Source organism: Phyllobates terribilis, unplaced genomic scaffold (genome assembly GCF_046119375.1).
Source record: "Phyllobates terribilis strain yellow unplaced genomic scaffold, ASM4611937v1 Scaffold_2__4_contigs__length_985480577, whole genome shotgun sequence".
Classification (NCBI taxonomy): Eukaryota; Metazoa; Chordata; class Amphibia; order Anura; family Dendrobatidae; genus Phyllobates; species Phyllobates terribilis.
The window spans coordinates 879,107,704-879,132,563 of record NW_027362762.1 but is presented as its reverse complement, the minus strand read 5'-3'; the positions used below and the strand labels follow the sequence as shown (position 1 = coordinate 879,132,563).

Genomic DNA, 24,860 nt, shown 5'->3' with positions numbered 1-24,860 from the left:
CCAAGGAGTTTTTTTGTGAAAATGATCCAGGTGTTATTTTGCCTGTTGCCTGTCTGATTGACCAGAGACTATACACACCCGTCCCCGTTGCGTGGACCTGGATGGATGAGCCGTTGTGTAAACTAAAGACTTCAGCATTGGCTCCTGAACCACTGAATCATTATTTCTGAGGACTGTCCCAGATTCTGAAGCACAAGGAGATGCAATGCCGTTTATTTTGTATATGACTGTAATGAAACTTTGTAAAACAAATATGTATTATATTATTTTTTTTTTTTTGTTTCCTTCAGTCATTTCATTAATTATTGTTTGGATCGAATCTGTTGAATCCTCTTGATTTTTACTTTATTAAAGTTAATAACTTTGGTAAATCCTCTACATTGTATGATGAAGCCCCATTCACATGAGCTGAATGTGAATTGTCATTGGATCGGAAGCAGATTTGACACCATTTTTAAGAGATGTTTTGCTGATAATTGACTGAAAGCATTGTTCTCTTACAAAGATTAAAAACTTTGCAGAATTAATCAATCATGTTCATAGCTGAAGATTGAGGAATCTAGTTGTGTAGGTCTCGGCCAGTGTTCCCCAACTTCAGTCCTCCAGAGCCACACATGGTATTTTCAGGATTTCCTTCGTATTTCTCAGGTGATAATTCCATCATCAGTGCAATACTAAGGAAATCCTGAAAACCTGATCTGTTGGTGGCTTTGGAGGACTGGAGTTGGGGAACACTGATCTAGACAATGCTCCTGTGCTAAATTCATATTTAGTATAAATATTTCTCCTGTCTTGAGAGTTTTCTACAATGTATCAGGAGTCCAGACTATTTAGCTCCCAGAGGATTGTTTATACCAAATGCCATTTTATCCTCTGTCCAGCTATTAACAAATCAGTGGTCGCCTGTTTACACAGGTCAAAGATAATTGATGGGAACTAGTGACAAGCGAGTGTGCTCCTTTAACCGAGCATGCTCGGTTGCTTACCAAGTATCTTCGGCGTCCTCGTATGTTATGTTTGAGTCCCTGCGTCTGCATGATTTGCGGCTATTAGACAGCTTCAACACATGCAGGGGTTGCTTGTTTGTTAGGGAATCCTCACGTGTTTAGGCTATCATGCAGACGCAGGGACTCGAACATTATATAAGAGCACGCTGAAGTTACTCGGTAAGCATCCGACCATGCTCGGTTAAAGAGTTAAACGATCACTCTCGCTCATCACTAATGGGAACAGAACGATCATTAATCCAATCTTTCTGTAACCGTACAGCGGGGTGATTGGCTATTGATTACGAGGGTTTTAATTGTGACATAAATTATTCAATCGCCCAATGAACGGGCAGTTTGCCTGTTCGTCAGATGATCATAGCCATGTTTGCGACGGAGGATAAACAGCAATGAGTTTTCCTATCAGCGCTCGTCTGTGTTTGGTCATTCTAAATGGACAAGTAGGACTCATGCTGACTACTGATGAGCGCAAGTGCTCGTTACTCGAGTTTGCCAAGGGTGCTTGAGTGACATGTTCGAGTCCCCGCGGCCAAATGTTTCGCAGCTGTTAGACCGCCACAAAACATGCGGGAATTGTCTTGACAAACACGGCCAATCCCTGCATGTTTTGCTGCTAAAAATGCGGCCGCGGGGACTTGAACTTGTCACTCGAGCACCCGCGATACTCGATGCCTATCCGAGCACCCTAGGTAAACTCGAGTAATGAGCCCTTGCGCTCATCACTAATGCTGACGTGTTGATTGGCTGCCGGTCTCTTGACCCAAGCTTTACAGCCTCATACGATTATATGTGAAGCTGCCACGTTCGTGTTGAGGGAACCATGGCCGGTCCATGCTCGGGCCGTGTTGTACCAACGTCAGCATGAGCCCTTACTTCTTGGTGTCAGTGAGAAGTAAGGTACTCCTTGACTACAGATGCCCACTGTGATGCCGTTTAGTGGATGCCCTTGCTTTACCTAGCTCAACATTTGTAGACCATTTGTTGCCTTCATTCAAGACTGCCTAAAAGTAGTGGAAGTGTGAAGTATTGTCAGACAGAATAACAAGTATATTTATTATCGGTATAAGAAGCCATTCATTATAAGTATTACCACGAACCATCTGTGCCTCCCTGGTGATGCCTGGCACACTGGGTATCTGCACGTATCCTGTGTACCAACCGTTCTTATAACTGCTGTGCCCCCTGTATGTGCGTGACATCGCTTCTATAATATCACCACTATAGAAGCACCTATAAATGCTCCTGTTCTTGTGAAGAATTGTCCGGCCGACAAGTTTATTCTGTATATTGCGGGATTGAATCCTTATTTCTGACTTTTTGTCATTTATGTATATCTAATTTAAAGGGCCTCTGTCAGCACAGAATGACTGTACAAACCAAGTACAGGGGCTCGGAGCCGAACATTTATATACGCCTTCCCACCTGCTTGTTTTACACTTATCTTATCCATTCTCTGGCTCTATCAAGCCAGAGCTGTCAATCAAAGAAGAGTTGAGGTGGCGATACAGAGAAAACAAACAGGTGGGAAAGTGTATATAAATGTTTGGCCCCGCCATGATGCACCGAGCGCCTGTACTTGGCTTGTGCAGTCATTCTGTCCCTTTAAAGGGGTATTCCCATCTCCAAGATCCTATCCCAATATGTAGTAGGTGTAATAATAATAATAATATTAGCAAATGCCTCCAATTAGAAATGTAGTATAGTTCTTCTGATTCGCTACGTCACTTACCCATGTGCAGGGCATTGCAGTAGCTTAGTAATCCATGGTTACGACCACTAACAACTGTCTCTATATGAGTGGTCGTAACCATGGATACCTAAGCTACTGCAATGCCCTGCACATGGGGTAAGCAACATAGCAAATCAGAAGAACTATACTACATTTCTAATTGGAGGTATTTACTAATGTTATTATTATTACACCCAGTACATATTGGGATAGGATCTTGGAGATGGGAATACCCCTTTAAGTTCTGAACAGGTGATTTATCATGTAGCTGTAGGGACACTTTCATTGTAGATGTTGTATGAACGGAGGATTTTACACCCTATGTTTTTGTTTAATAAACATTGATTTACATTAGCGGAGATGGCAGTGAGCGTTCACGAGTGTTGTCACTGACTGCATTTATATGTGATCACTTCATACTCGTCAAGGCCTTTTATACAAAGAAGTGATCAGCAGAACAATCTCTCATGCAAACCTTTGTTTTTGACCGTTGTAAACCTGCCCAGTCATTAAATAATAAAAAACAACTTCTCTGTGAATGCATATTTTATGGGGTCATAAAAAATGATCGTTTGTTGGCAGCACATGCCCTCATGTACTCAGGATAAGCAGTCAATAAAAACGTGTGAGTGGAGGGGAAATGAGCGTTGCATAAATGATCCTGCGTACAAACCTACCTTCCAGTCAGTGATGTGTAACATAGAAAGCAGATGAGTGGTGATTGGCACTAATTACAAGCAATTGTTCTGACTGTAAAAAGGACCTGTCATTCACAGTGCAGTTTCTGATGGGTTTTTTGGTGGGTTTTTGTGGCTTTTTTAGCAGTTTTTTTTGCTGCAGGTTACTTGTGAAAAATACTGCAAAAAACACTGCGCGTAAACATAGCCTAAACCTGGGAGAGGCTTGTAAACAGATGACCACTGGAGAGGATATAAAGCATGTACAGCTTCAGGGAGGAAAGAGAAAACAGGTTATAGATGAGGAGGAAAGCACATGATGAATAAGGGAGCTTTCACACTGTGTTCAGGCACCCGTTCAGTGGCCCCATCAGAGCCCATGTCCGAACTCCCCGCAAAATGGGATTTGGGCGTATGCGCCGACAGCGTGAACGTGCTCTCTGACGTGCATCTGCATCGTTTTCGGGAGTGTACACCTACTGGAGATCACTCAGACATAGTAGACTGCCACTGGGTAGATATAGTGGACTGTCTCCAGTAGGCGTACATGGCCGAAAACTGTGCATGTTAGAGCGCACATTCACTCTGTCGGGGCATACGCCCAAATCCTGTTTTGCAGGGGATTCTGATGTAAACCCTGACTGGACCGACAATCCGCATGACCGCAATGTGAAAGCACCCTAAGGATAGGAGATGCTAATGAAGACAGCCGAACCTGATGTGCACACAGATCTGACATCCAGACTATATATTACTGGAGAATACGCTCAACATGAAAAAGCTGAAACTTGGATAAGGCTTCAAACTGCGTACGAGGGGTCTGATAATGAATGAAGGAATGAAACTTATTTTATGAATTAAAGTTAACCACGATCACGTTTTTATTTCACTGCAGACGGTATAGGAGGGAGACTTCTGCTTCAGGAGTTTACAAGAGAATTAAATGGGAACATAGACGTGTGACACAATTGTTTTCATGTGTTTCACCTGTATTTGCTTGGAAATGCACGATAAACAATACAGAATTTGGGCGCACGATTCTTGGCCATACAGCACAATACCGCCTATACGAGGACTGTGGGAACCCAGCCTTCCAGCAAATCACAGGATGAGGAAGAGGAGAGGGACATGGATGATCTTCTGAGATACCGATTTATTTATATACAACCCCTGGCAAAAATTATGGAATCACCGGGCTCGGAGGATGTTCATTCAGTTGTTTAATGTTGTTGAAAAAAGGCAGATCACAGACATGGCACAAAACTAAAGTCATTTCAAATGCCAACTTTATGGCTTTAAGAAACACTAAAAGAAATCAAGAAAGAAAATGTGGTACTCAGTAAGGGTAATTTTTTTCAGACCAAGCAGAGGGAAAAAATTATGGAATCACTCAATTCTGAAGAAAAAATTATGGAATCACCCTGTAAATTTTAATTTCCAAAACTAACACCTGCATCAAATTAGATCAGCTCGTTAGTCTGCATCTAAAAAGGAGTGATCACACCTTGGAGAGCTGTTGCACCAAGTGGACTGACCTGAATCATGGCTCCAACAAGAGAGATGTCAATTGAAACAAAGGAAAGGATTATAAAACTCTTAAAAGAAGGTAAATCATCACGCAATGTTGCAAAAGATGTTGGTTGTTCACAGTCAGCTGTGTCTAAAATCTGGACCAAATACAAACAACATGGGAAGGTTGTTAAAGGCAAACATACTGGTAGACCAAGGAAGACATCAAAGCGTCAAGACCGGAAACTTAAAGCAATACGTCTCCAAAACAGGAAATGCACAACAAAACAAATGAGGAATGAATGGGAGGAAACTGGAGTCAATGTCTGTGACCGAACTGTAAGAAACCGTCTAAAGGAAATGGGATTTACATACAGAAAAGCTAAACATAAGCCATCATTAACACCTGAACAGAAAAAAACAAGGTTACAATGGGCTAAGGAAAAGCAATCGTGGACTGTGGATGACTGGATGAAAGTCATATTCAGTGATGAATCGCGAATCTGCATTGGGCATGGTTATGGTGCTGGAACTTTTGTTTGGTGCCGTTCCAATGAGATTTATAAAGATGACTGCATGAAGAGAACATGCAAATTTCCACAGTCATTGATTATATGGGGCTGCATGTCAGGTAAAGGCACTGGGAAGATGGCTGTCATTACATCTTCAATAAATGCCCAAGTTTACATTGATATTTTGAACAGTTTTATTATCCCATCAATTGAAAGGATGTTTGGGGATGAGGACATCATTTTTCAAGATGATAATGCATCCTGCCATAGAGCAAAAACTGTGAAAACATTCCTTGAAATAAGACACATAAGGTCAATGTCATGGCCTGCAAATAGTCCGGATCTCAATCCAATTCAAAATCTTTGGTGGAAGTTGAAGAAAATGGTCCATGACAAGGCTCCAACCTGCAAAGCTGATCTGGCAACAGCAATCAGAGAAAGTTGGAGCCAGATTGATGAAAAGTACTGTTTGTCACTCATTAAGTCCATGCCTCAGAGACTGCAAGCTGTTATTAAAGCCAGAGGTGGTGCAACAAAATACTAGTGATGTATTGGAGTATTCTTTTGTGTGTTTGTTTTTTATGATTTCATAATTTTTTCCTCATAATTGAGTAATTCCATAATTTTTTCCCTCTGCTTGGTCCGAAAAAAACTACCCTTACTGAGTACCACATTTTTTATCTTGATTTCTTTTAGTGTTTCTTAAAGTCATAAAGTTGCCATTTGAAATGACTTTAGTTTTGTCCCATGTCTGTGATCTGCTTTTTTTCAACAACATTAAACAACTGAATGAACATCCTCCGAGCCCGGTGATTCCATAATTTTTGCCAGGGGTTGTATTTCCTAGTTTTAATTGGTATATGAAGATCAGGAGGAGATGAAGGGAGGAAGTGTTCTTGAACTATATATGTGACAATGTCACGCCATTTTATTACTCATGTCCTTCATTGTAGAGCGAGAGAAGATTCTCTGATCACAGGATCTGGTTCACAAATGCTTACGAAGTCAGACGCATTAAAAAGTAATATTTAATAAAATCTTAAGTTATCCTTGATCTATAGCATACTGATCGGTGGGGTTCCCAAAGCTTGCTCGTCCTCTGCTCCTTTCATTGTCTACAGGACTGCTGAAAACAGCAGAGCTTTCTCCTGCATTCATGTAGACCATGAATGGAGCGGTGGTCCAGCTTGCGCACCTCCGCTCCTTCCTAGATGGGGTTATGTAGAGCCCAGTTCCCTGGAGTGAGCTCCCCATTCTTTGGATCATTGGGGGTCTCCGCTGTCAGACCTCCAGCAGTCAGTTATCTTCTATGTTATGGATAGGGATTAACATACAATGTGGGGGATGACTCTTTACATGTGGAGAGCACATTTTTAAAAAGATTTTGAGATAAGAAAAACACGACTGTTTTCTGTAAAAAAAAATATTTTTTTATTTAAAAGATAAATGACCATGACAATGAAATGGGGGAGGGGGACGTGGGATTGAAAAAGCAAAGAACAGTATTGAGTAGTTTTGCTAATATTAATTTGGTTGTGTGATATTCCTCAACACAGCTGCTTTTCCCCATATATAGCACCACTCACATTCATGGACTATGCCTTATATTGGAGCTCAGCTATATTTAGACTCTAGGAACCAACCAGCCCTTGAATATGAGTGGAAGAACACAACTATTTTTTCTAATCTCTAAAAAACCCCTTGGCTACGTTCTCCCGATGAGCTTTTGGTGAGTTTTTTAGGCTATGTGCACACAGTGCATTTTTTTACGCGCAGAAATGGTCCAAAACGCATTGCAAACCTCATCCCATGGTTTCCTATGACATTTTGCAAGTTCTGTGCACATGATCAGGATTTTTCCTGACTGAATTTCATGTGCAGAAAAAGAAGCAGCATGTCCATTCTTTGTATGTTTTTGCCTGCGTTTTTCCTATACAATGCATTGGAAGAAACGCATGGCAAAGACGCTTCAAAAAATACATGAAAACGCATAAAAAATGCTTATTTTCCGCAGCGTTTTTGCTGCCAAGAGGTGCAGAAATGCTGCAGAAATTTTCCTGATCGTGCGCACATAGTCTTATACGCTGCTTATTTTTGAAAAAATGCAAGTAACCCATTTTACTTAATGGGTGCAGAAAATCGGCAACATCAAAAAGTCACCAAAAGCTTTGTGGGAACCTAGCCTAAGTGTTGCATATCCTTGCTATCTATCTCCTTGCTTGCTATCTATCTCTTGTTGCTTTTGCAGAAACAGTGTTCAGTATTGTAATTATACACCCACAATATTACATTAATTCTAGGGTTTGCACGTGGCTAAAGAGTGTGAAGAATACAGTATATTACAGCTGAACTCTAATGAGCTCTGATGAGCCTGAGTATCCGATGATCTTTTCCAATGTTTGTCACAGCTTTATTGGGATCAGTTAGCTGGATATCGGTATTGGTCCTTTTACATGGATATGATGAGTTTCAGAGCTTGTTTAAAGGTCCATTAATACTAGATGGAGTTTATGTGAGGAAATGTGCTATTAACAACAATTTTTAGTTGCATAAACGATGCCGTCAGCCATCGAAGAAGCTGCCAGGTTTACACAGGAACCATTAGTGTTACGAGCAGCTCATACAAAATGGCCTTTATGATGGCTTACAACCCACTTTATAGTTGCCTTTGAGTCTCTCAACTTGTAAAACACAAATTGTTGTCTGAGAATAGCCATTAAGAGCTACAGCGTTCTGAACACCTTCCCTTCTCCGTACATTAAAACCTCCTGTCTTTTTCAGCAGCTGGTGAAGAACACACCGGCATCTGTGTGTCTGCGACTTACATCATTTTTTTTCCTGCTTTTACTGTTTTTCTTTATCTTGTCGTGAGCAGATGTTTCATGAACATTCTCGTAAGTTTGATAAAATAAATGACAATGTTACTTTGTCTTTAATAAATGTAGGACCAATAAAAGTAGCTGATAAAGTTTCCTTCCACGGCAAGAATTAATTATTTTACATGCACGAGGATGATCGTGCCCACACAGTTTGCATGGTGTTCTGCATGTTTCGGAAACAGTCATGTACAAAACTTACCACAACCATAAGGGTATGTGTACACTATGTCTTTTAGACCGATTCATCAAAGCTTTTACACCACAAAAGTAGAGTAAAAACGTAGAAAAATTGCTAAATTTTTGTGCAATAATTTTGTGACTTTTGTCGTTATCGTGCCACATTGGATCAGTTCTGCGGAGTCAGGTGGGGTAATGGCTAAGCCACCCATCAAATTCATCAGATCTGCTGTTGTTTTCTATGCCAGAAATGTTTCTCCAATCCCTGGCTGGAGGAGCATTTCTGGTGCGGCACACGGAGACACACATCACTTGTGTAAGCCTATTAATGAATTTGGCGCCATGTACCGTCAAGACCGCTGTAGCACGAACGTACACTACGTTAGTCTTGATGAATTGGCCCTACTGAGTTTTTCAAGCAGAAGATAGTATTTTTTTTCCTAAAGCTTCTTTTGTGTATTTTTTTCAATCATTTTCTCACCATCATTTATAACAGGTTTGGCTATCAGCAGATTCTTAGAGGATTTTCCCACGGTTTTTGTGAGATCTAGTCATTTTTTCTCCTTTTTTGCATAATGAAGAAATTACTAGTGCTTTTTTTTTTTTTTTTAAGATAAGATAAGATATACTTTATTTATCCCGGAGGAAATTGCGGTATCAAGCAAATAATGGAAAAATACTCAAAGATCTCCGATCTTTTGAGCTTTCTTATTGACTTGTACAGTACAGAGGGTTTTTTGAGCGGAAAACACTAGAAAAACAGACAGGTCACTTCTTTTAACCACTTGGAGATTTTGGAAACCTGAAGCAGTTAAAAGACTGTACGTAACAGGAGGAAGTCGTTTTCACATAGAAATATATATATTCTTTTCAGCACTTCCTGATTGATTTTTCAGGTGGTTTCCACCTAAGAAAAATGTTGTGGAAACTCTTGGGGTTAAACATTTGTTGATCTATTTTTCTTTCAGCTGAGGTTGATGTACTTGGTGATATTTGTGTCATGTAGAGGAGGGAGGCTTCTGCTGTAGCCAGTTGTCTTCTAGCAAGACACAGGAAGGTGAGATGGAAGAGGCCCAATTTATGATTGCATTTTGCAACGTTTGTTGAACTGTGCATAAAAAAAGGCAAAAGACAAAAATTGAGACTAATTTTTACTTTGCACAAAATCCATGAACCACGCGCATCACTTTGAAGAACTTGGTGCAAAAAAAAGTCAACAAATACCATAAGACAAGAAAGAACAGTGACAAAAAGGCAAATGATAAATTGAGGCCTTGGTGTTTTCATCCTTACTGAAACACTGATTTATTTATTTTACCAGGATACTCTTTATTTCAATAGTAGATTGGGGTTTCATTTTCAGGATGGAGCCTTACACCACTGATAGAAGATATAGACTTGTAAGGCTATGTTCACACACGTGTTTTTTTCTGCAGCTAAATCTGCAGACAACTTTTCTCTGGCAGGAAAACAGCTACGTCAAAAATGCAGGTTTTGCTGCGTTTTTTGATGCTTTTTTGCAGCGTTTTTTTCACTGACCTTCTGTCTTTATTCATGCATGTACATAAAGTTCTGTGAAAAAAAAAATCTCATTCTGTTTTTGGCATAGTGGGGAGGTGAATTGTTCAGGAATAGACACTGGCAATGCATTGAGTTTGTATGACACTATTTGCTTTCACACTATGGGGTCAGCCATTCAGTTTGTTCAATTTCACACCTCACTTGGCCACAGGTATTGTTCAATCTCACATGTAGGTCAGCTAATGTTTACACTGTACACATCTTAAACTCTCCCAATACAAACAACCATCTCAGTGACCAAGACAAGATGGTTAATCACAAAATAGAAGCCATATGTTGCCATCAAAAACGCTGAAAAAAATTTTTAGCTGCGTTTTTTGTTGCGTTTTTTCACCACCCAGTACTTCCTATGGATGAAAAAAACGCTGAAAGAAGTGACATTCTCTATTTTCCAAAAACTCAAGCAAGGCAGAAGATAGGCAGCAAACAAAAAGCAACGTGAGAACAGAGAATTCTGGTTTCTCATATACTTTGCTGGTACTGCAAGACGCAGCTGAAAATTTGCATAAAAATCTGCTGCAAAACACAACGTGTGTGAACATAGCCTAAGACTCACGTTAAACGAGTCTGTTCCCTATGAAATAACAATATTTTGTTCTAAAGACCTAAAACGTGAAAAATGGCCATACACATTATACAGATCATTTGGCTGATGGCTATCTGACAAGATTTCCTGTGTTCTCCATAAGAAAACCATTTCCAGAATAATTTCTCCGCAATGTGTCTCCATGCCAAACAAAAGGATTGGCCGATGAAATTTAACTGGGCCAATCCTTCACATTTTTACATGATTGGCCAAAATCGGCATGTTTAGCGGTTATCTAAAATGTATAGGGGCCTTAAAGAAAAAAATGGAAAAAAATTGAATTGAACACTTTGTAAAAATCTCTTGAGTTCATGATTCTGCTGCTTTTTTTTTTCCATTTTGCTCTGCGTCACTGCATTGAAGAGATATTGGTTTCTTCTGGAGCGCACTATATGAAATCTCTACTTGTAATGCAATTGGCCATTTCTTCAGAGTCTTCTCTTGGGGCGAGCACTTTCACTCTTCCCTCCTAATCACAGCTCAGCAGCTGATCTAGCATCTTGAATGCTGCTGAGCTGTGATTGTCAGATTTTGGGAGGGATGAAAATGCACACTCCCAGAGAAGACTGTGAAGAAATGTCAAGTTGCACTACAAGCAGAGATTTCACATCCTGTGCTCCAGAAGAAACAAATCTGAATATTTCTGCAATGCTCGAGCACAAAATAGAAAAAGCAGCAGAATCAGGGGAGCTCAGGGATTTTTACAAGGTATTTAACTCATTTTTTTAGCAAGTGACAGCTCCTCTTTAAGAGTTCATCTGTCTTTGTTTATATCTTTATATACAGTAGAGCTGGTATACCTTTTTCATACAAACTTACCTATCCATCCATTTATCTTTTTCATAATAAATGTATCTATCTACGATAATCTTCTGTCCATCTGTCAGAATCCTGGTTCCATTGTCTTCATTTGTATACTCCAAGGAAAAAGAAAGACAGTTGCACTCCTAGTAGTTCAAGTGAAAAAGTAGTTCAATGCATTGGGCTAATAAAGTACCCAAATTTGCATGTGATCGACTTTGGTAACTTTCTTTTTCTTTGGATCTCTAACTCTTTCTCCTCTGTCCTTTTTCTCCTTTCTCCCTTTGCGCTCTCTTTCCCGCTCCCTCTCACTCCCTCTCCTTCCCTCTGTCTCTTTCTTACTCTACTTTCCCTTTCTCCTCTCTCCCTTCTATCTCCCTTTCTTTTTCCCTCTCTCCTCTCTTTCTTCCTAACCCTCTCTTTCTCTCCTTTCTCCTGTCTGAACTCTCCCTTTCCGCTCTTCTCTTTCCCTCTCCGTCTCCTTCCCTCTTTCTCCTCTCTTCTTTCCTATCTCTTCCTCTCCCTCTCTCTCCTTTCTTTCTCCTTCTCTCCTGTGTCTCTCTTCTCTGTCTCCTGTGTCTCTCTCCTCTTTCCCTCTCCCCTCTTTCCCTCTCCCCTCTTCTTGTCCTCTTTTTCCCTCTTTTTCTCTTCTCTCTTCTCCACTCCTTTCTCCTCCCTCTCCTCTTTCTCGCTCCTCTCTCATTTTCCCTTTCAGTCCATGTACCTCTCTTTTTCTCTTTATCTCTCCTCCTTCCCTCTCTCCTCTCCCCCTCTCCACTCTCTCTCCGCTCCTGTCACTCTTTCTCTCCTCCTTCCCTCTCTCTCCTCTCCCCCTCTCCACTCTCTCTCCGCTCCTGTCACTCTTTTTCTCTCCTCTTTACCTCTCCTTCGCTCTCTCTCCTCTCCCCTTCTCCTCCTCACTCTCTCCGCTTCTGTCTCTCTCCTTTTTTCTCTCCCCGTACCTCTCCTTCCCTCTCTCCTTTTCTCTTTACCTCTCTTCTCTCCATCTCTCTCTCCTCTCCATCTCTCCTCTCCATCTGTCCTATCTCTCTCCTCTCTTTCCCTTTTACTCCGCTTTTTCTCTCTCCTCTCTCTTTACCTCTCTGCTTCCGTCTTTCTCTCTCTCTTTCCATATATATATAGTCGTGAAAATAAGGTAACAGTACCATAAATTTTGGGAAAAGAACTTTATTGTTCTACAACACTTTGTAGATTTTCTGTTTCACATTCCAATCAGGATCTTATTTGTGAGCTAACTCCAGATTTCAAGAACAGCAGTAACCACGTGCGCACCGCCAGTATTACCCACAGAACCACAGTGTTCATTATATTGCCTCAGATTATCACAGGGACATATCATTTCAAGAAAAATATTCTTCAATTTTGATTTTTACATTAAATTAAACAATTCACTTTTTTTAATGTTTAGCACCATTTGAAAATACAGTATGTCATACTTATGCTGTGCAGTGATTCAGGAAATCTGAGACGCGTTTGTGAAATACTGCAATTTTTTCATTTTTTTAAACAAAAATAATTTACTTATGTAATTGCATAGATATAGTAATAGTATAGTAGTAACCAGCAGGGTGGATGCATATATGTTTTAGAATGAAACTACTCTAGTTTGGTAAAATTAGGAATTCAAATCAATACTTTGAAAATCTGTCAACTATTGAATATTTAAAGCATGATAAAAATATTTGCATTAAAAAAAAGTTTGTTTTGCATTTTTTTTCTTTTTTTTTTTACTTTAAAATTGTATTGCCCAAATATAGAACAGTTTATTTAAGCTATGGATATAGTGAAACCATGAATAATCTATACTCTCTGCTCCCTATGTCTATTGCTTAGGATGATGTGTGCCGTACTATAATAACTTGATTATCCATTGAGGTTAGTGATCATTTGCTAGCAGCATTTCTATAGCAAATATCTAAATCTTAGATCAAATTTGTGAAATATATGTGCAGCATACACAATACATACAAAAAAACCCTGCTAATTTTCTAAGCCCCTGGGCAGTGCACATTACATTTAATCGTTTAGCGCATGTTCATCTTCACCATTATGTTTTTTGTATTGCTTTAATACATCGGAATTGAAAAAAAATGTTGCAAATGTTTTGATTAAAAATTACTCTACTGTTCTATGTGCACAGCTCCAATACAGACCTATTCATCCCCATTTTTGGAGTATTCTGATCCTGCTATCATACGCCTTTCCATCTGCCTCCTTTTTTTTCTTGAGTAGGTTGGACTGAAGGGGGCTGAGTATGCGAGATCAGAGTACACAGTGCGTGTAGTCTGTTACCATGGATATGCTTAATTCTGCACAGTAGCTATAAAGAAACATTTTTCATAAGGATTTTTTTTTATTTTTAAAAGGTGCTTCATTTGTCAATCTAGATACATTGAAACCATATAATAAAAATTTTGCATAGGCAGCCAAAGCATAGAAAGAATTAAAAAAGAATCATATTTAAAGGAAACCTGTCACCTGGTTTTCCCCATATAAAATATGTCCACCATCTTTAAGCCCTCCATTACAGCATTCTAGAATGCTGTAAAAAAAAAGTCACCAACCCCTCTGCAGATCCCAAAAAAGATATTTTATTATACCCACAGACGGCACAATCCGGTCCGATGGGCGTCTCTGGACTTGATCCAGCGTCTCCTCTCTTCTTTAAATTGCCGTCCTCATTCCCTACTTCATGTGGATGACGTCATCCACACAGTGTCCTCCATCGCGCTCCTGCGCAGGCATACTTCTCTCTGCCCTGCCGGGGGCAGAGCACAGTACTGTAGTGTGCGTGTGCCGGGAAAGGCCAAAGAGCGCCGATGACCTGTAGGTAAAGCCGGTGCATGAGCACTACAGTACTTTGCTCTGCCCTCGGTAGGGCAGAGAGAAGTGCGCCTGCGCTGGGGCGTCATTGGGGGACACTGTGTGGGTTGATATAGGACTCGTCATTCATGCAAAGCAAGAAAGGACGGCAAAGGAAGAGAGGAGGCGCCGGATCAAGACCAGAGACGCCCATCGGACCAGACCTGACCGCACTGTCTGTGGGTATAATACAAGTTCTTTTTTGGGATCTGCAGAATGGATTAAATACTTTTTTATTACAGCATTCCAGTATGCTTTAAAAGAACCATTAATGGTGGTGGCCATACTTTATATGGGGAAAACGCGGTGACAGGTTCCCTTTAAAGGAACACTAAACACAGAAAATGTCCAAGCAATTACAAACTTGATATCCTCCTTTTCTTTGAACCTATTGTGTCTTATATTGCAATAAAACCCATTACATATATAAAGAAATCTTCTCTCTGTGTACTAGGAGCTCAGCCACATCTCCTTCGCAGGGACAGACAGAAAAGGGCCCCTGTGCAAGAAAAGTGTATAGGCCCTTTGCAGTTCAATAATGTGTTTGTGATAGGAGCTGCTTTAGAGATGGAAGTGGGCTCCCTTATCACTAGGGCCCCTGTGCAGCTGCCCAGGTTGCACCAACTGGTATGTCCACCCCTGTTTCTTCTGACACCTTATTGTCCTGCTTCTATCCAGCAGATACACTGACTATTTTCTGTTCAGATGCTTGAGCGGAAAATCTGCAGCAGAATAAAGTAAAAGCAAAGTGGATGAGATCTGAGCAACTCAAAAGTTTTACTCTAACTTGATGTTTGGTGAGGATTTTTAATCTTTATGCAATTTTCTACCATGGATTTCGCTACATAGCAGAATTAAAAAATAGATTTTGGCATCCTGTGTAGATGTACCCATAGGCAACTGGATTGAGTCTCCCTGTTCTGCAGTAGGACAAAAGTTGGTTTCGTTGACTTTGCCAAGGTCCACGTCCTTCTATCAGTTACCAGAGAAAATGGAATAAATCAGCAGATTAAGCCGCTTTTTTTGCAGGATTTCTACAAGGCTAGACTAACAAACAGTAAGAGCAACTAGTTTACATTTCCTTTAAAAAAAAATCCACAAGTAAATCTAATACTAAATCTGCGCATGTAAAGGTAAATTCTATACAATGATACACTCAGGACTCACAATCAAACTAAAGCGGAACATCGCGGAGTAGGGTTAGACACGACTGAAGAGAAGAAATTCTATTTTGTGTCTTGCTATAGTAAATATATCGTCACCTTTCAATTTACTTTGTGCTTTGGCATAAAAAAAGTACTCTTAGAATTTCTAGTTATAGGGAATACAGGAAATGTACGTTCTGGAGCTTTGGCTTGCTATGAAAAATGAATCGACACCTCATTTACAGGATGTATTTTGACAATACATCGGAAAATACATATATTATTTGCTTTCCGTTACCAAACTGCTTTCCCAATTATCCATGTGTTCTTCAGGAAAAGAAAAACCGTTTAGAAAAAGGGTCTGTTTTTTCCCCAGAAACAGTGCCGCTCCTCACCATAGGTCGTGTCTGGTATCGCAGCTCATGATGGAGAAGAGCAGCGCTGTTTGTTAAAAGAAACCCGTGAAATTGCTTTGCACATAAAAAATTTATCTATCGCTTACTAAAACATGGCGGTCAGATATGGGCATTACTTATGAATGAACACAGTAACCTTGTTTTTGTTGATTTTTTTTTCTTTCTTTTTTTCTTTTACTTTTCAGAAATCTACCTGTAAACTATGCAATAAAATATATTAATTTCAAATAATAATGTAAGTGAAAGAATGCCAGAGTTAAGAAAAAAAACTTGTTGATCTATATGTGCAATATGTGCCAGGACACTATTTCCATAGAGGGTAGCACCAGACCTTAATTCAATGAAAATAAAGTCTTCAACTCTGTTTTTATATAATGTGCATAGTACAATAGCAGATTTAGCTGTGGTAAAGGATGGTCCAACCAGTCAACATAAGATGATGCCTTCAGGTCAGAAATATACCGTTTAGCAAAATGTTGCCACTGGTAGCAGTGTTTTTAAGGCAGTTATTACCAATATAAAAAAGTAAAAGCAAATTTAATTTAAGAGTCTCTACTAATTTTTGTTCACATTGGATACAATAAATATCCAGAGAATGATGAGTGGACATACTGTCCAGCGTAGAGTCCAGATGCTTGATCTGACGGCATTTGAATATATACTCTGTCTCCATGCATCAGTGGGACCACTGCACTACCTGAAGCTTGGTCCAGATAGCCTTTTTTATATTCATCATACGTGTACATCAATGGTTCGGCATTCTTGTACAACGCCACCCAAACATTTGCACCCTTACAATGGATATGGTAGGAAAAGTAGTAGATTCCAGGAATTTCACAAGTGAACATGCCTGTGAGTGGATTGTAGCCTTGTCTGCCATTGTACAGTAACCTTTCAAACTTTATGGGTTCTCCTACCGGTGGGAAGGCAGTGGTTAGTTCTGCTGTGAAGGCTGGCATCTCATGAACTGGAACCGTGCCCCCTTTCTTTCCTTGGTAACCATGTGGTGTTTTTACTCCATCAATTGCCGGTCCTATATTTGGCAAATACTGGCCCATTCCTGGTGGTGTAGGTGGGATTTCTGCTGGAAGTCCAGGCTCACCTGGCGGACCAGGAGGACCAGGTAAGCCACGTTGTCCAGGGGGTCCTAAAGCTCCAGGTGGCCCTATTGGACCCTGTTGGCCTGGCAAGCCAGCTTTGCCAACACCTGGTACCCCAGGTGCCCCCTGTAAGCCTTGCTCTCCCTTTGGTCCTGGTAGTCCAGGAGGACCAATAGGACCACTTGGCCCTGCAAGACCGGGTATTCCAGTTGGTCCTTGCAAACCTAGTTCACCGGGAATTCCAGATTCTCCTTTTGGTCCAGGCAATCCAGGTCCACCAGGTGGTCCAGTTAAACCTTTGTGTCCAGATTCTCCTTTAAGACCTATTGGTCCTGGCAAACCTCTCAGACCCTGAGGACCCACTTCACCTGGAAATCCTTGTTTGCCTGGAAGTCCTTGACTTCCTGGTTCACCTTTTGGTCCTGTTGGTCCTTCAGGGCCTCCAATGCCACGATCTCCTTTAGGCCCTGGGAATCCACCCACACCTGGAGGTCCCACAGGTCCTGGTAAACCTATTGGACCTGGCTCACCTAGTTGGCCTCCAATACCTGGTTCACCTACATGACCTTTCTCACCTTTTGGACCAATGGGGCCTGGTGGACCACCGAAACCACGCTCACCTTTAAGTCCAGGAAAACCTGGTTTGCCAATTCCAGGAAGACCTGGAGCTCCAGGTAAACCAGGAAGTCCTTGATCACCTTTGCCACCAGGTATTCCAATTTCACCAGGAAGACCATCTTGACCTGGTTTTCCGACACCCGGAACTCCTGGTGGACCCTGAAGCCCAGGTGGTCCAGTAGGCCCTTCTAGTCCTGGTTGCCCTTGTAACCCAGGATTACCATGGTGCCCTTTTGGTCCTGGGAATCCATTCATGCCAGGTTTACCAATACCCGGCAAGCCAGGTTGGCCCGGTGGCCCTTGTAATCCTGGAGGACCTTTAAGTCCAGGTAATCCTGGTACGCCAATTCCCTTATCTCCTTTTGGGCCTGCAATGCCAGGATATCCAGTTGGTCCTTTAAATCCTGGTTCACCTTTAGGTCCTGGAAGTCCTGGTAAACCTGATTCACCTGGTTTTCCAACACCAGCTAGTCCAGCAAGCCCAGGTGCCCCCTGGGGCCCTGGCTGTCCAGTTTGTCCACATTCTCCTTTTGGACCGTGATCTCCTTTTGGACCTGATATTCCAATACCTCCTGGTTTTCCTGGCATGCCTGGCATTCCTGGCTTGCCGATTCCAGGATATCCTGGTTGACCAGCGGGTCCAGGATTTCCTTTAGGTCCTGGCAGTCCTTGTCCTGGTGGTCCAGGAGGCCCAGGTGGCCCTCTTGGCCCTGGTTCACCGATTGGGCCTTGATCTCCTCTTCGTGCAGATAATGGAAGTTCTGGTAAAAAAAAGAATAAAGTTATATTTCCTTTGCGTTGACAATGTCATAAACACCAATAAGGTAAAAATTGTAATTCACATTAATTTAACATATTTGAATATCGCCACCAATGATCATTCATACTGACAAAAAAAGCACAAATATTTAGAATTCATTTTTACCTGTGCCAGGGTTGTCTGATTTGAACAAAAACAAAACAAAAAAAAAACTCTGAAAGGAAGAAACCACACAACTATTGTAAGTTCTTCCTTACTCCTGTGATGAGCTCTAGTCACTTTGACATAATGTTTGTTATTTAGAAACACTAGCCAAGTACTAAAACTAAAAAAAGCAAAAAGTTAATTTTCCCATCTAGTTGCTGAATGAACATGATCTTGAAACTGCTCATTAAAAATTTATTTGGAGTACATTAAATAAGTTTTACTATAATTCTTTCCAAGTGCTGAGCTAATCCTGGTCTCTCCATTTCATAGTTTTATCATTATGATGTTAGATATAGAGTACATATACAGTGGCTCTTTAAAGTTTCTGAACTCTTCAGAATTTTCCATATATCTGCATAAATTTGATTTAAATCTACATCAGATTTTCACACAAGTCCTAAAACTAGATGAAGAGAATCAAGTCAAACAAATGAGTAAAAAATATTGGATTGTGCCATTTTTTATTTTGGAGAATTATTCCTTTGTGCAGCTATAATTACATCAAAACATTTCCAGTAATTGTTGATTAGCCCTGCACATCGGCTTGGAGGAATTCTAGCCCATTCCTCCTTACAAAACAGCTTCAACTAATTTGTGAGTTTTCTCTATAAACTGCTCTTTTCAGGTCCTTCATTTCATTTCAGGTCCTACATTTCTGTAGGATTAAGGTCAGGGACTTGGCCATTCCAAAACTTTAACTTTATTATACTCTAATCATTCTTTTGTATAATGACTTTTGTATTTTTGGTCGTTATCTTACTGCATGAGACATGTTCTCTTGAGATTCAGCTCATGGACAGATGTCCTGATATTTTCCCTTACAATTTCCTGATAACATTCAGAATTCATTGTTCCATGAATGATGGCAAGCCGTCCTGGCTTAGATGCAGCAAAGCAGGCCCAAACCATGATAGTATTATCACCACTATGTTCCAGATTGCAGATGAGCAGCAATGTTATTTTTGGAGAACAGTGGCATGTGTTACACGCACACCGCTAGGTTCAGATAGGGGCGAGACAGGTTACATGAATTCTTTGGAATCCTGGGGGAACCGTTACTCAGGGCGACCATAGACCATGTGCTGCAGCTTCTCTCAGGCACACAGGGGTATTGACCCTCAGGCACAGACACGTAGATTGTTTCACTTGCTGACCAGACACACTTGACAAGAGTCCTCATAAACAGTAGAACAGTAGCATGTAATAAGAAGCCGCACGGCCAGTGCAACAGGCTCCAGTGACAAACAGTACAGTTTCCTTAGTAGCACAGCAGTTAAGTCTTCCCAGTAGTACAGGACAGCACAGTTCTAATGCAAAGGCACATTAATGAACACAGCATTCTTTACAGCACAATGAGATGGAGGAGGGGGGAGGGTTTGCTGAGGGAGATGATCCCTGTGACACCATTTCTTACAGTCCTTATCTTTCTGCTTGACAATACTCAGCACTGCTAGTTCAGGAACTCTACCTGACCTGTGATTAGCTTCACTCCTGACTTGAATCCTTTTCACTTTCAGGGACGCTTCTGTGAGATACAGAAAGCACACACCACCTTTCTCTTTGGCTCCAGCCAGACAGTAAACAACTTCCCCACAATCCCCCTGGGGCTCTGCTAAAACACTCCCCTTCTCCTGTGACTGTTAACCCCTCTAGTTGCTGAATGCTTCTGGAGTACAACACTTCCTTTATCATTTGCTTGTGTTACTTCTAATAGTTGCTGAATGCTTTTAAAGCAACAGCACTACTTCCGCATGTCACACATGCGCTTTCCAATCCTATCATGCACACCTATGTAGTTCTGTGTCTTCCCGAGGGATGGACTCGTGAACATTAACATTAGCTAATCTGAGAGAGGCCTTTAGCTGCTTAGAGGTTACCTTGGGTTCCTTAGTGATATTATAGATTATACACCTTTCTCTTGGAGGGATCTTTGTTGGTCAATCACTCCTAGGGAGGATAATAGTCTTCAATTTTCTCCATTTGTACACAATCTGTCTGACTGTGGATTGTGGAGGAAATTCAAGACCATTTTTAAACTCTGGACCTGATGAGCATCAACAACTCTTCTTCTGAGGTCCTCTGAAATCTCTTCTGTTTGTGGAAGTGTATCATAGTACAAACATCTGTTGTGAAGGTCTGACTTTGATAGATCCCTGGTCTTTAACCTTCATGACCTTGCGATTTTCCATTTTTGCTCTTCAGTTTTTTCCTCTTATTCCAAGAGCCATATCTTTTTTATTTTTCGGTCCCCATAGCCGTATGAGGGCTTGTTTTTCTGCAGGACAAGTTGTCCTGCAAATAAACACCATTCATTTTATCATGTGATGCACTGAAAAGTGGGGAAAAAAATCCAGGTACATTGAAATTGCAAAAAAGTGCAATTCCACAATTGTTATTTGGCTTTTTTATTTACCATGTTTACTATATGGTAAAAGTGACCTGCCAATATGATTCTCCAGGACAATACTAGTGCACACATACAAAATATGTATAAGTTTTTTATTATTTAAGTGGTGAAAAAATATTCTGAAATTTGTAAGAAAAAAATGTTTTGATTATGTAGCCATTTTCCGAGACCCGTAATGTTTTCATTTTTCAGGATATGGGGCTGTGTGAGGGCCTATTATTTACGCCCGCATATTACATTTTTATTTATATAACTTTGGGGTATATATGATGTTTTGATCACCTCTTATTGCATTTTATTGCAATGTTGCAATGGCCCAAAAAAACGTAATTCTGGTGTTTTGATTTTTTTCTCCCTACGCCGTTTACGGATCGGATTCATTTATTTTATATTTTGATAGACTGAACTTTTACTAACGCAGCGATTTCAAATTAATGTATTTTTTTATTATTGTTTTATCTTTAATAGGGCAAAAGGGGGCTGATTTGAACTTGTGTTTTTTTTTCATGTTTTTAAAAACTTTTTTTTTTTTACTTTTCACTGAATTTAATAGCCCCCTTAGTGGACTTGAAGCTGCGGTCGTCCGATTGCCTGTGCCATACATAGCAGTGATTCAGCACTTGTATCTAAAGCAGAAATCATGATCTCCTTTGAACGCCGGCCACGAGCAAAAGTGTCGTAATGACAGGTACGCGGGTCATCAGCAGACCCCTGGCTGTCATGACTACCAATCGGCGCCCCACGATCACATCATGGGGTGCTGATGGGCGAGATGAATGACGTGCTTTCGGCCGGCGAGTGTTAAATCCCGCTGTCAGTGATTGAATAAAACAGGTTGTCCAGTCGTCTTATTGATTGAAGACACTGGACAAATTTCATCTTCAGATTATCGGCTAGTCCTAAAGGTTCACGTATTTTTGCCGCTCACAAATGTGATATTGGATCATTTTTCCATAATAAAAAAAATTTACAAAGTGTAATATTTTTTTTACCCATTTTTTTTTTTTTACTTGGTTCTCTTTATTTACTTTTAGGACTTTGGAGTTTTTAGTCAAATTTAATCAGAATTATGGAAAATTCTGGATTGTCCAAAAAATTTCTAGCACCAACCTATACAGTCATGGCCAAAAGTTTTGAGAATGACACCAAAATTATATTTTCACATGATCTGCTGGCCTCTGGTTTTTATTAGTGTTTGTCTGATGTTTATATCACATACCGAAATATAATTGCAATCATATTATGAGTACCAATAGGTTATATTGTCAGTTAGAATGAGTTAATGCAGCAAGTCAATATTTGCAGTGTTGCCCCTTCTTCTTCAAGACCTCTGTAATTATCCCTGGCATGCTCTCAATCAACTTTTGGACCAAATCCTGACTGATAGCAGTCCATTCTTGCATAGTCAATGCTTGCATTTTGCCAGAATTTGTTGGTTTTTGTTTGTCCACCCGTCTCTTGATGATTGACCACAAGTTCTCAATGGGATTAAGATCTGGGGAGTTTCCAGGCCATGGACCCAAAATCTCTATGTTTTGTTCCATGAGCCATTTAGTTATCACCTTTGCTTTATGGCAAGGTGCTCCATCATGCTGGAAAAGGCATTGTTGGGCGCCAAACTGCTCTTGAACGGTTGGGAGAAGTTGCTTTTGGAGGACATTCTGGTACCATTCTTTATTCATGGCTGTGTTTTTAGGCAAGACTGTGAGTGAGCCGATTCCCTTGGCTGAGAAGCAACCCCACACATGAATGGTTTCAGGATGCTTTACAGTTGGCATGAGACAAGACTGGTGGTAGCGCTCACCTCTTCTTTTCCGAATAAGCTGTTTTCCAGATGTCCCAAACAATCGAAAAGGGGATTCATCAGAGAAAATGACTTTGCCCCAGTCCTCTGCAGTCCACTCCCTGTACCTTTTGCAGAATATCAGTCGGTCCCTGATGTTTTTTCTGGAGAGAAGTGGCTTCTTTGCTGCCCTCCTTGAAGCCAGCCCTTGCTCAAAGAGTCTCCGCCTCACAGTGCGTGCAGAAGCACTCACATCAGCCTGCTGCCATTCCTGAGCAAGCTCGGCACTGCTGGTAGTCCGATCCTGCAGCTGAAACAGTTTTAAGATACGGTCCTGGCGCTTGCTGGTCTTTCTTGGGCGCCCTGGAGCCTTTTTGACAACAATGGAAGCTCTCTCCTTGACGTTCTTGATGATGCGATAGATTGTTGACTGAGGTGCAATCTTTGTAGCTGCGATACTCTTCCCTGTTAGGCCATTTTTGTGCAGTGCAATGATGGCTGCACGTGTTTCTTTAGAAATAACCATGGTTAACTGAAGAGAAACAATGATACCAAGAACCAGCCTCCTTTTAAAGTGTCCAGTGATGTCATTCTTACTTAATCATGACTGATTGATCGCCAGCCCTGTCCTCATCAACACCCACACCTGTTTTAATAGATCAATCACTAAAACGATGTTAGCTGCTCCTTTTAAGGCAGGACTGCAATGATGCTGAAATGTTTTTTGGGGGTTAAAGTTCATTTTCTGGGCAAATATTGACTTTGCAAGTACAGTAATTGCTGTTAAGCGGATCACTCTTTGACATTTAGGAGTATATGCAAATTGCCATTACAAAAAATGAAGCAGTAAACTTTGGAAAAATTACTATTTGTCTCATTCTCAATACTTTTGGCCATGACTGTAGAAAAAATAAGTTATGGGACATATTCCTTAACTAGCTGGAGTACACTGGAACAAATTTACACAGATTTTACACACATTTACACATGTATTGTTATAAATAAGGGGTACATCAGACAGGTCTAAAATAAAAATGCAATCAGTACTGTAGATTTTTAGGTTTTGGGCTTACATCGGTTTAAAAGTTGTTAGCCATGCCCCCACCTCATAAACCTCTCCCACTTTATCAACTTTTCCAATTGTGGCACAAAAAGTAAAAAGTAATTTAGATGTAGCCATTTTTCAAATGACAAAGATGTGATGCAGAAAGAAATCCTGACTGAGAAGAGTGTGATTTGACACCTAATAATATAAATTCAATGATTTTGTTGTGCTGAGTTAACTTTCTGCACCGTTATATTTTAGTAAAGTTTGAGGTTTCTTGTAGCATTTGATGCATATGAAAAATGTCTAAAAGGAATCATTGTTATATTTTAAGCATTAAAAGGATATCTAAAGCTTGGCCTCACCATACTCCTCCCAGCAGGGGTGTAACTATACTGGTTGCATGGATTCCAGTCGCACCTGGGCTCTGGAGCTTATGGAAGTCCAAAAGCTGTCTTTGGCTCACATGAAAAAGAACAATACTATTAAAGACCCATGATAGTTGGGGTATATATAGTGTAACAGTACCAAGGAAAAAGTGTTTGATGGTGTGTACATTTTCCCTAGGTTTTTGTCTGATACTACGAAAATAAACTAGCCAGGGAGTTTAGTAGCAAGAAACTGTATTTCCCTGCTACAAATTTTCGCGATAATTGTGGCTAATCTCCTAAAATGCTCTGGTATGCTATAAAAGGGCAAAGAGTCCACAAGCTGGTGGCTCGCTGCGCTCCTTGGAAACTGCAGTAAGTAAAGCAATTGTTTGGTTTGGAGCTGTGCACTTAGCTCAGCTCTAGTGAGTTACGATTTACATTTGTGCTTTACTTTTGCTGATTTATATATGGAACCAATAAAACTGCTTGCGGCCAGTTGCGACTACTTGCGTGGTGTGGACTGTGTTTTGGAGTGTTTAAACAGTCAGACCCGTGTCCTGCTCTGCCCTCATCTACATTAAGGTCACTTGACACAAGGTGAGGTATTAATACCAGAAGATATGACTGTCCCAATTGGGTACACCTTGTCACAGTGGGATGGCTTTTA

At 40.6% G+C, this 24,860-nt stretch overlaps 1 protein-coding gene across 3 annotated transcripts in view; it reads right to left on the bottom strand.

Moving 5' to 3' along the window:
* Positions 1–12,630: 12,630 nt before the first annotated feature.
* Positions 12,631–24,860, bottom strand: part of COL8A1 (collagen type VIII alpha 1 chain) — a 155,266-nt gene continuing 143,036 nt past the window's right edge. For all 3 annotated transcript variants that reach the window (XM_073668117.1, XM_073668114.1, XM_073668122.1), the window contains one exon: positions 12,631–18,381. In XM_073668117.1, coding sequence (XP_073524218.1) covers positions 16,469–18,381 — 1,913 coding nt within the window. In that variant the 3' untranslated portion in view covers positions 12,631–16,468. The remainder of the gene's footprint in view (positions 18,382–24,860) is intronic.